Below are 12,251 nucleotides of genomic sequence, written 5' to 3'. Positions count from 1 at the left end.
GTGTGTGTTATGATTGCATATATATATATACACACACACACACACACACACGGGTTGGTGTGTGTGTGTCTCGCCCTCTCGCTCTCTCTCTCTTTCTCTCTGCTGTATACGTGTGCAGTGTCACTGCACGGTCCGAGGTCCCCCTGTTCGAGCCCCGCCGCGCAGGACGCGTCCTGCCTGCGGGACCCAGAATGCTCTGCGCCGAGGCAAGATGGAAGAACGCAGCCGCTGCGGGAGAACGATGTGTCGCCTCTAGATGTTTGAAACGCTCCGCGGAGGGTGAAGCACGCCAGGCGAAGCCGCGGGTCATGGTCCCGCCCCGGTAAGACGCTTGACTCGGTCCGGGCCGGGGGGTTTTGTGGGGAAGGAGGGGGTCGGGGCTGCAGCGGGTCGCTCGGTCCGGGAGTTGGAACTCCTCACGGGACAGACAACAAAGCGCAGCGAGCGCCGCGCCGCGCGCCGCTAGCTGCTAGTTAGCCGCCGCGGCTAACAGCATCATTGTTCCCGGAGTTGCTCGGGCCGTTTTGTTTTGGGTCAAGTCCGACTCTCCATCACTCACAGTCCCGTCAGAGGAACCACAAACTCCTGGAGGGGAACCAATGCAGACACGGATTCTAACTTCACCCCGCTTTCATTCATAATTTTCTCTCTTTTTTTTCTCTCCTCTCTTTTCGCGTAAAGCGTCTGTGCGTCGATATCTGGCTGTAATTCAAAAAGATGTTTAATATCAACTTTTTCCTTCACCTAATGAACCGGAGTAAGTGTGTCCACTCGCTTCACGGCGGTGAATCAGACTGAAAACAGAGACTTTGTTTGCGGTTTGTTGGTGCGCTCCGCTGCTTGGAGAGGCGCAGATCCGTCGCTGTTATTGCGTGGCCATTATTAATTATTGGCTGATCCCGCATCACAAAGACGGAGAAGGAGGGCCTGAGCCAGATGGTTAGCTCCGTGGCTAATCTCCAACCAGCGTGGTGGGACGTTTTGGTAAAAGAGAGCAGCGCACACACACACACATACACACACACACTTCAGGCTTTAGATTGAACTTGTGTGCCAAATGTTAAGAGTTTGATCTGTGTGTGCTTTTGCTGCAGCACGAGACTTATGATCAATACAAGAGGCAACAGTGATCAGCACTGAGGATCATTACTGTTTACCACCGATTCGCGTCAGTCATGCGGCCAGGTGAGATGCCAATCGTTTGAATGGATCTCCGTTTTCCAGCGTTGCACATGTAAACATTTGGGTTTTGGATTTATTCATAGCAACTTCAGAAGTGAGGCTGCAAGCTCAGGTTAAATCTGATTTTTGAGTATTTAAAACTACTCTGAAAAGTGTTTTTTTTCCTCCCTGAGCATTCTTCTTCATGCTGTGCTGATTGGTGACTCGTTGTGAGAGTGTGTGGGTTTCATACTACAATCTAAAGTAAGGTTATTTGAGGCACTGGCTTGTAGAAGTGTGTTTCTCTGTGTCGGCTCTGTGATGGACGGGTAGCATCTCCAGAGACCCAAATAATGGATTAAAGAGCACATTCAAGTTGTGGAATAAAGAGTAAGGATGTCATTTACCAGCAATCTTATTAGAAATAATGTGCGTTGCGTATGAAATGCACTGTTTTATTTAGAAAGCGATGCAACAGAAAGATGACTCGGCCTCATCAGGACAGCACAGAGCCAGCGATCCAGATCTCAGGTTAAATCCTGAGTCATACTCTTCCAGTAAAAACTAATCGGTGAGTCAGAGGGGGCAGCCGAGGTTTCACTAGTGAGACGGCGAGTTTGGCCTTCCGTTATTCCTGGGGTACGTTGTTCCTGAGGAAGTAATTCCCAGCCATTCCAGGACCGGGTTTGTTTATTGCCGCTGCCCCATAATTACATCAGCGGTCTTTCTAAAGCAGCCTGTGCGCACTCTCATTGGCAGATAAGCTCATGCAAATGGGATGAACTGGGCCAGACAGGCCCATCAAAGAGATTAACGCACAGCTCCAATCCTGTCATTCCTCCTCTGGTGTTGTGTCTGCGCGGAGCTGCAGTCGCCGTGACCTTTCTGCTCCGTGACATACCAAAACACACACACACACACACATGCTGTAATGAAGCGGGGAGCCTTCAGCGCGCCGTACGCGCGGCTCATTTCTGCCCGTCATTGTTCCAGACTGTAGCCTTTTGTTGACCCACAAACCGCCGGTTTAATCCCGCTAAGCGCCCGGTCGTGAGATCAGAGACCGTGACACTGATTCCTGAAGACCCGGCTTAACAGGCTCTGTAGCCGGTGTCTGTTGACTGTTATTTGTGTGTTTCCTCACAGATGGATTGTCAGTAATCGTGCTTGTTTAGATCTTGTTGTTGTTGTTGTATTATTGCCGTTTGAATCATCATCCGCTTTCCCGTCTCTTTCCCCGCAGGATGAAACTGATTGCCTCCCCGTAGTCCCCCTCCCCTCCGCCCCCGCCCCCCTCGTCCCCTTCACCATGAGCCTCATCCAAGACAAACTCGGGAATGAATTCCTGCGCTCCAACGGCGGCATGGACGCCAACTTTGGCGCGGGCATGATCATGTTCAGTCACCTGCCCCCGGTGACCAGCTTCACCCGGCTGACCGCCCACTCCGTCATGCAGGACCTCCCGCCGCAGGAGATGATCCTGAAGAAGGAGCGCGACTCGCCCGACTGCAGCATGGGCGCCCAGGGCGGCGGTGGCGGCGCGCTGGGCTGCATGCCGGTGGGAGACTACATTCACATGACGGGCATCAAGCAGGAGAAGCTGTCGGAGCACGATTACCGCATGCCGCTCTACGCCGGGGGTCTCGGGAAGGGCGGCGAGCTGCTGGAGGTGACCGTGGGTAACAACCAGAACCTGCTGGTGCACGACCTCAACATGGGCGGCGTAAGTACCACCGCCGGGGTCGTTACACCCAGCCGTTTGATCAAAGAGCCGCTGAGCCGCCACGTTCATGTGAATGATTTTATTGCCCCTCATGATGCTACCGAGAGAGTTTATTGACGTCAAAGATTATAAAGTAAAGACTCCATTAAATAGAAATGCATTTCTACAGATGTCATCATGCAGCTGTGGCTCATTTAATTATCTTTTCATGCTGCGTCTAATTGAAAAGCAGGTTCACAACTCAAGGTTCTGTTTACAGGACAAATACAGACAAGAAAAAAACACACTTTTTCCCATTTTCGTCGACTTAAAGTTGAAATCTGGCGGCAATATTTTGAAAACGAATGGTGCTAGAGTGTGCATGTCAAGTCAATTGTTGGTGTACAAGGTAAACCAGTAATGTCAAAAATAAGTCCCGTCGGCCATAATCGGCTCCAGTTCAGTCGCCAAACTACCAAGCAAATGGAAACACTTCAGAGAAAATATAGACTTCCTTTTTTAAAACAAATTACTTGAGAGTTGTGAACACAACACGGTAATAGCAAACTAGCATGAGCCTCAACGCCACGCTGTCAAGGTGAGTTTGTGAAAATGTGCATAAAGCAACAGCTGTATGATCCGGTTTTTTTTATACACCTCACTGTATTTTGCACCAGAAGGTTTCATTCAAATTGAGTTTCTGTTAAGATTATTTTCATCACATTCACTCTGCACCACATAAACAAAATGAAAACCTTAACATTTCCAGGTTATTATGGCACTATTTTATCGGTCCGGCCCACTCGGGATGAAATTAGGCTGTTTGTGGCTCCTGAACTAAAATGTGTTTGACGTCCTTGATGTCAACATTCAAGCTTCTTGTTACTGTTGTTAAATTTCAAACAATTGGCAGCACTTGTGCAGAAAATAATAACCTATTCACTGGAGATGGAAAATGACACCTTTTTATGTTGTGGGATAATTTATTGTGGACATTTTCTGAGTTCTCCTCAAAAACAATCAACTTCAAGGACAATCACCGAGCTCTTAAGAATAAATTACATTTTATGAGAAAAGAGGCTGAAAGACTTCGTAAGTTCTTTTCATCAAATCATTGCATTTGATGATGAAAGAAGGAGATATGCTTTAAAAAAAATTTTTTTTACTATCCATAGTATAGCTGTAGATCAGATGGTAAACACAGTTCAAGGATGCCCATACAGCCCAATTTTGTCTCAACCGGGTCAGACTGGTAAAAAAAGTTCCACAATTTAAATTTGTACATGTATGCGTGATGAAAATCTATAATCTATATAAAGTCTATATTTTCGCAAAATGACTACAATGTCAGCACATCTGAGAAGAGTTAAGCTGATCTGCCAACACTGATACAGTGATGGCGAAGGCCCAGCAGAGGTTACAGCTTCTACCGGCCCGGCAGCGAAAGCGTCTCATATGCTGCATCTCAGCCTGCGACGCCGGGGGCTCGGCTGCACACGGGGTCAAAAACAACACAGAAAATCATCGGCTGCTCCCCTGGAAGAGAAGGACCGAGGGCCGACCTCACAGCCTCCTCCCACCCAGCACATCGCCCGTTCCAACTGGCGCCTTCTGCCAAGCGCTACAGGTCAACGAACGCCCGCACACCCAAGACTTTCAAATAGTTTTTATCCTTTGGCCATGAGATCCTTGAATAACAGCTGACCTAGATGTTAGTGTTTTAGTCTCATCGACAGTTCTGGTTATAATCATTTAGAAATTGTCTGCAATTTCAATTATTTACTTTTTACGGCTTCTATCAGTATATCTGTATTATAGTTTTGTATAATGGGTACTTTTGGACACTTTTTTTTAAATGATGCACAAAGAAGCAGCATCTGCAGTTTAATTACATGACACACATAATGACAAAGCTGTTCTAGTCTGTTAAGCCAATTTGAATGAAACCTTTCGGTGCAAAATACAGTGAACTGTTGCATTATGCATGTTTTTACAACCCTTACAGCATGGCTTTGAGGCTTAATGTTAGTTTGCTATGTTCCAAGCAAACAATCACTTTCAAGAAATAAAAAAACAACAACAAAAAACCTCAATTTTCTTTGAAACATTATCAATTCACTTGACAGTTTGTTTGGCCGACGAGCTTTTATGGTTGACACCCCTGCTACAGACCGGATCCTTGTCGTTAAAGCCTTCTTGTCACAATATCTAGAAAATGTCCCTTTACTATAACTCACAGTTTCCAGTTGGGTGTATTTCTTTCTGCTGCGATTCCTATCTATTTAATGTCGGTATGAGGTGCTTTTCTCTCCAGTGATTGGTTTTCTTATATTTGACCAGTTTTTCCTGTTGTCATTTGGAATATCATTCGGATCGACTCGGATACATTTCAGCTCTCTGTCTCCAAACAGCCCCTCTGTGGGGGGCAGCAGGGGGGCGGCAGCGAGGAGCTTGTGTGAAAGTAGTTATGGAGGCATAAATCCACTGAGATGCAAAGCAGGGGTGATGTCACGCAGGCCCAGCGTGAATGCGGGCGCCTTGGCGAGGACACAGCTGTCTTGTTTGGGCTCGCACTTCATTTCAGACGTCTTTTGTGCTTATTCAAATAGAAATATACACATGCACACTCCCCCCAACAATGGCGAGTCATCTGGGGTCATCGGGCCTGTGCGCTCGCAAAACACAATCAATTATTGTCCAGCAAAGGGCCACGTCGGGTAAAGAAAAGAAGAAGAAGAAGAAGAAATAAACGGTGGAACAATTTGTGTGCAACATTTCTATCAAACACATCTGGACTTGTCAGCAAGTGAGTTTTTTTTTTTTTGTGTGTGTGTGTGCTGTAAATGGGTTTAATTCCAGTCTATTTCTTTGCCTTTCATACTTATTATAGGTTTTTATGTTTTGTTAAAACCCTCCGAGCCAAACTGCCCTCGTAAAAATCGACCACGGCGGCTGTTTTTTTTTTTTTTTCCAGTCCCAAGATTGCGGCAGGTGCAGCCGTCCGCCTCCATATGGCAGCGAGGGGCAAACGCAGAGCGAGGCTGCAGGGTGGGACGGCAAACAGAGAGAAGAAAGAGGGAATTAGGAGCCCGTTTCTGAATTAACACCCTCCCGGTGAATGCCGCGCCGAAGAGTAATTGCCGCGGATGTTTGTTTGGAAAACGCGCCGCGGCAGTTTGCGCATTTTCCTCGGACCCGCGGTGAATTACAGGCCGCGGATCCATAAAGGGGCCATAAATGTTGCGCTCTTGTCACTCCGCCCACTCCAGCCACGTCCCGCACAATGACTCTCCAACCGACGGCGGCAGAGATGCTGTCCGAGTGTTTTGTTTGTTTGCAGTGCACAACAAATACCGGCTTGTTTGTGTGCAAGGTTTTTTTCTTTTTCTTTTTCTTTCTTTGTTTGTTTGTTTCTTTCTTTCTTTTGGAGCTGAGGCCCTTAACCTTCAATCAAGTGATTTCCTGATGGCGGCCCGCTCTCACGGCCCTCCTCCTCTCCCCTTTGTCATCCCCGCAGCTGCCGAGTCAGTTAGGAAAGGAGCCCACTGGGAGGAAAGGTCGGAGGTCAAATGGTGACGGACAGCAGGGTAAACCAAGGAAGAAGAGAAGCGAGGCAAAGGTTTGTCCGCTCTTTATGATTTGTGTTACGAAGGTGTGGATTTATATGATGCGAAAATACGTTTTGTCCAGGTTTAGTGGTTATCTCTAATTACAATTAATAATATTCTGAAATCTTGGTATGTTGAAACCAACCTGACAAATGTCTGAAACTGAAAGCTTGTTTGAGGCGGCGTCATTTAATAAAAGATGCATCCGAGGAGATTATAAGACAAAGAAATTAAGTGCTTTGTTCCGTAGTTACGCGCCCACGTCAAAAAGCCCATATTATGCAAAATTTGGTTTTAATGTGTCCCTGTGTACGAAGCCCCAGATATGAAGAAAGTCTCTCAACTCCCTGATGTGCTTCTTGGTGGACGTGTACTCATACAGGGGATTCAAGAGGTTTTCCCTTCATGACATCACCTGGGGAAATGGCCACTCCCTCTAGTAGTTGGAGACTCACTTTGACCCTCCCACAGGTCGATGAGCTCTGCATTTAAAATTACAAGTGGATGCTATTTTTTTCTCCTTGCAATCGTTGACCGAAAACAGACACAACCCATCAATATTTCAAGCTACAGACACAGAAGCAGCGTGTTGTATGTAGATTTTGAGAGATGTGAATATTATAAGGGATGGTAACACACACGGAGCATCAGAAAGAGATTGACCAACTGCTCTGGTGACTGATTTTAACACGTTTTATGTGATGAGTAGTTATGAAAACAAAACTATTATAACAAGAGGAGCGCCATCTAATGGGCCTCCTGACATATTTCAATTTCCTTAATCAATATAAACTGTTTCCATGCTTTTCTCTTGTATTCTCATCTTTTGAGATTCTGCTGTACATTACAGACTTTGACAAATAAGGTCAGGTGTTGGCATTTGATGTCATTTGGCCCCAAAATTCTATGTATGCGTACGTATACATGATTTGAAAGAAATTGTCAAAAGTATTTTGACTTTCTGCAGCTTTCTATTTCAGTTAGCACAGTCTGATTGGGTTAAAATTGTGAAAATCCAGTGTTTTAAAAGAACAAACCCTCAAGAAGTAACTCACAGAAATTCAATGAAACACTGCAAAGTTTCCAGATGTTTTTGAAGTTCTATTGATTTTAATATTTGCTGCATTGGCACAGTGGATTTGGGGTTTTTTCTTCATGCTACACCTTTCAGGACATCATCAAATGACGGGTTATTAAAGATCCAGATAAAGAAAACTGAAATGTCTATCTGTACTTACCCCAATTTCCTTGGGAAAACACATGGATTTTTGAAAATATATGCTGCGCAATTGATATATATATATATATATATATATATATATATATATATTTTTTTTTTTACTGTGATAATCCCCCGAAACAGGCTGCGAGCTCTAAACTGCTGATTTACTACTCAGTGTAACGTAATTACTGCAGGATCTGAGTTTCTTTCCTCTCTTCTAACAGCAATCGATGATGCTGGACGCAGACGGCAACAGCCTCTCCCCGGGAAACAAGCCGCACATCTGCGAGCACTGCAGCGCCTCCTTCAGGAGCTCCTATCACCTCCGCAGACACGTCCTCATACACACAGGTGCTGTGTGTGTGTGTGTGTGTGTGTGTGTGTGTGTGTGTGTGTGTGTGTGTGTGTGTGTGTGTGTGTGTGTGTGTGTGTGTGTGTGTGTGTGTGTGTGTGTGTGTGTGTGTGTGTGTGTGTGTGTGTGTGTGTGTGTGTGTGTGTGTGTGTGTGTGTGTGTGTGTGTGTGTGTGTATATCTCATCTGCACAGAGTAGTGGAGGCATGCCGATAGCTGAAACTCATTTATTTTCCGGTGCCGATAGAACGGATCTTTTTCCAACAAAACAAAGCATTCGTCAGATTTAGATCCTTCAGTGTTCGCCCGTCTGACTGTCCCGAGTCCTTCCTGCAGAAGATTAGCCGCCGCAAGACGATGGTATTGTTTCCCCAACTGCTCTCCAGTGAATTGATTGCACTGAGCCGAGTCGTGACACAAAGGTCGCGCACTGTTGATCATGTCAGGGATGAAAAGTCAATTTTGGTTTTGTGTTTCTGCTCCCCGACAAATATTTTGCCACCAAATGAGATTACGGTGGTTTGCAGTCGTTAAATTGAGCGATCGCTTCCAGTTAACACGGGCAAAACGCAGGGCGACCATACACAGACACACACACTGTGGAGGAGGCTGGTAAATAAACGCACACAGGCACAGAGACATGCAGGAGAACTAAATGCAAAACCATTTTAATTCCAATTGAAACACTTGTGTAATCTCATGCAGTCTGTTATAGTAGTTCTTTTTGTGGCGACGTGAGCATGCATGCAAGAAATACTACTATCCCATCATGCAATGCTTAAAAAGATTGGTTCAAGACTCACTCTGCAGAGGATGCGGAGAACAACAATCGTCATCATGTAGCCAATGTCAGTCAATTGCTCTGTATTATGTTGACAATATATCAAGAATTAGACGAATTCCCTGTCGAATGTATTGGAAAGCTGTTCATAGGAGTGCTGAGAGTAATTATATATTGAAGACGATTCATCAGGACGTAACACGACTTCACGTCTCTTGTCGCCGCTCATCAGGTGAAAGGCCGTTCAGATGCAGCCAGTGCAACATGAGCTTCATCCAGAAGTACCTCCTGCAGCGACACGAGAAGATCCACAGCGGTGAGCGAGCGACTGCAGCCTCCGATTCCGCTTGACGGAGAGAGAGAGAGAGAGAGAGAGAGACTAACCTCCTGTTTTTGTGCGGCAGGCGAGAAGCCCTTCAGCTGCGACCAGTGCAACATGCGCTTCATTCAGAAGTACCACATGGAGAGGCACAAGAGGACGCACAGCGGGGAGAAGCCGTACAGATGTGAGACCTGCCAACAGGTTTGTAGTCGTCCTCGTTTCTCCAGCTCTGAAGGAAATCTTTATTTCTAAAAAACAAAACAAAAAACAAAACGCGTTCCGTCTCTGTTCCAGTATTTTTCTAGAACAGACCGACTGCTGAAGCACAAGCGAACCTGTGGAGAAGCCATAAAGAAGGAGCTGGAGCCGGGGATGATGGACCTGGGGTGTGTGGACATGGGACACGGCAGCTACGGAGTCACTCAGGGAAGCGCTGGAGGCGCGGCGAGGAAGAGGGGGCGGTCCAAAGCCTCCGGCGAAGGAGGGGTGCGCAGGAGGAAGAAGGGGGACGGGGGAGGGGCGAGGGGGGCTCACCTCCACGGGGGGGCGCCGGAGGGCTTCAGCATCCACGACTACTCCGTGGGGAATCACGTGGTGTCGTCGTCCACCGAGCCGGGACCCAGCATGCAGCATGGCCACCATGGCCGCGCCCCCAAGCTGGCCTTCAAGAAGGCCAATCGGAAGAGTCTGGACAAAGCGGCCAAGCAAGGCCCGCCCGAGCAGGGCGGCGGCGGCGGCGGCATGGACGGCCTCGGGCTCATGCAGGGCCACGGGGCCAAAGCGGGACACACCAGCAGCAACTACGACGACGCCATGCAGTTCGTGAAGAAGCGGCGCTACCTGCCGGCGGCCGAGTACGACGGCGGCATCCACTTGTCCTCCCAGCCGTCCGTCATCCGCTGCGACATCTCGGGCATGCTGGACGGCGACGCCCCCCTGAGCCTGGACAGGTCCGGGATCCCGGACGAGGTGCTGCAGAGCCTCCTGGACCACTACGCCCAGAAGCCCGACGGCCCGCCCCACGACGCCCACTTCGACCTGGGCGAGCAGCACGTGGAGCTGCACGCCGCCCCGGCCGACGCCCACAGCCCGTCCGGCGACAAGATGCACGAGTACTCGCGCTTCCTGCTGCAGACGCTGGAGCGCACCACCCACGGCGCCGGCTTCCCGCCCTTCGCCGCCTCCCACCCGGGCAACCCCCTGTACGCCGACAAGAACATCTACTCGGCGTCGCCGCTGGAGTGCGGCTTCGGCCAGCCGGTGGCGTCGCCCTCGCTGCCCTCCTCCGTGCCAAAGTCCCACTTCGCCATGCTGACGGGCTCGTCGCCGCAGCACGGCTTCCACCTGGGCGGCCTGGACGCCTCCGCCCACCAGCAGCTCACCCCGTCGCAGGAGCTCAGCGAGCAGCTGGAGAAGCACTCGGCCACGCCCCCCTCCGCCTACCAGATCAGCCCGTGCGATCTGAGCAGCCAGAAGGAGCCGCCGCCCTGCAAGACGGTCTACGCGCTGGCGCCCGTGCAGGACCTCACCCCCCTGGACTCCTCCAAGACCTCCTACCAGATCGAGAACTTTGCCCAGGCCTTCGGCTCGCAGTTCAAGGCCGACGGCCGGGGCCTGTCGTACGGCGCCGACTCCGGCGGCGAGCTGGATCACAGGATACGGACGCCGGTGTCTGAATTCTCAGGGTATAGCAGTTTGTTATCCGATGTCAGCGAGCCCGGGAACACGGGCTCCAAAACTCCGACAAGCCAAAGCTACAGATGAGAGCCTGAGAGGGAGAGAACACTCTGCCGCTCACTTTGAATCTTTTGTAGCGCTCCTATTTTATTATTATTAATATTATTATTGTTATTATTATTTTTTTAAGTGACATCTATATTTGAACGCTCTGTCTTTTTTGCCCACTCCTCTTCCCGCGATGATGCAACTGTTATTGTTCTTTCTTTTTCTTTTTTTTTTAACTTAAATAATGTAATTCACTGTTTATTGATGGCTCATGAGCTGAAAGTCATTTTTTTGAAAGGCTTTTTTTCCTCCCCCAGCGACGTGAAGTGTTTTAAGCAATCAACTTTACTCATCACGTGTGCAGGGGGGAGTTAATAGTAGAAATCGGTGCGATGGCAGGGAATATCCCAGAATTTAAAATCGCAAAAAAAAAAAAAACATGTTATTGTCTGTTACAAGGTCGAAAGTATTACTCAGGAATAAAATTGGACAGCTTGCGAGGTGAAGCGAGGTTTGAGACGTCAAAGAGGTGGTTGTTGTTGTTTTCTTACTTGTAAACGGACTGCTGCCAGCTCACTTGAACACTGAATACACTTTCTACTTGGCTACATAGAGATTATGGTACTTTTCATGTCAATGTGAAACTCATGTTTGCTTCAATAAGGGCCATATATATATCTAAATATATGTCTATATATTTATAAGAAGATATATTGTGTAAGATGACAGTTTAAATCTCTCGAGGTCTGCCGGCAGAGGAGGAGAAGTGATGTCTGGGCTTCTTTATGGCCAATAGAGGTCGCTGTTGGACAGCCATAGAAAGTCCTCTTCCTCTTGATTTCTATGAAAAGAATCCAGTCAGCACTTTTGAGCCGCTGTGTTTTTCTGTTTTTGTTTTTTTGTTTTTCTTGGATGGAGTACGATGAAGCATCGGGGAGTGGGCTGGCCTTTTTCTAAACGGGGAGGGGGGGGGGGGGGGGGTGAAAAGTTGGGAGGGTGTGGGCTTTTCTTCATGTTTTCTCTTTACGTATTTTGGGAGGTTAGGTTGAGAGGGAGAGGGGGAGGGGGGGGGGGGCAGTATTTAATCGGGATAATGTAAATGTAATTCAGACCCCTAGTTTTTAGTTTCGTAGCAGTTTTGCTTTCTTATCGAAACGTGTTAGTGATGGAAGTGTTACCGGGGCAACCAGTTTAAAGGCTCTTCCATACTTTCTGATCCGGAAAAGATTTCCACTTGTGGTGGCCGGCGTTCTCCTGCTTTCCGAAAGCGTTTGGACATCTTTCTATTCTTTTAGATTGTGATTGTACAAGATAAGGATATTTATGTACGTGGCCCAACGCAGACACGCGGAAAGTATGAATTGGCCTTTAAGTGTAAA

At 48.0% G+C, this 12,251-nt stretch overlaps 1 protein-coding gene across 1 annotated transcript; it reads left to right on the top strand.

Moving 5' to 3' along the window:
• Positions 1-1,131: 1,131 nt before the first annotated feature.
• znf281a (zinc finger protein 281a) lies at positions 1,132-11,548 on the top strand. The gene is made up of 7 exons (XM_080512221.1): positions 1,132-1,185; positions 2,405-2,884; positions 6,381-6,482; positions 7,918-8,044; positions 9,058-9,141; positions 9,230-9,348; positions 9,442-11,548. The coding sequence occupies exons 2-7, from the start codon at positions 2,471-2,473 to the stop codon at positions 10,909-10,911; spliced, it is 2,316 nt and encodes a 771-aa protein (XP_080368347.1). The 5' UTR covers positions 1,132-1,185; positions 2,405-2,470; the 3' UTR covers positions 10,912-11,548.
• The last annotated feature ends 703 nt before the right edge of the window (positions 11,549-12,251 follow it).

The sequence above is a fragment of the Blennius ocellaris genome, assembly GCF_963422515.1.
Source record: "Blennius ocellaris genome assembly, chromosome: 16".
Classification (NCBI taxonomy): Eukaryota; Metazoa; Chordata; class Actinopteri; order Blenniiformes; family Blenniidae; genus Blennius; species Blennius ocellaris.
Note: the sequence above shows the minus strand (reverse complement) of the source record. Positions and strands in the feature narration are given on the sequence as shown.

Bases quoted from the DNA above. Each gene is read 5' to 3' on its own strand.
- znf281a (XM_080512221.1), top strand. From the start codon at position 2,471: ATGAGCCTCATCCAAGACAAACTCGGGAATGAATTCCTGCGCTCCAAC. The intron at 8,045-9,057 runs GTGCTGTGTGTG...GCCGCTCATCAG, and splicing joins ACACGTCCTCATACACACAG to GTGAAAGGCCGTTCAGATGC. The intron at 9,142-9,229 runs GTGAGCGAGCGA...TTTGTGCGGCAG, and splicing joins ACACGAGAAGATCCACAGCG to GCGAGAAGCCCTTCAGCTGC.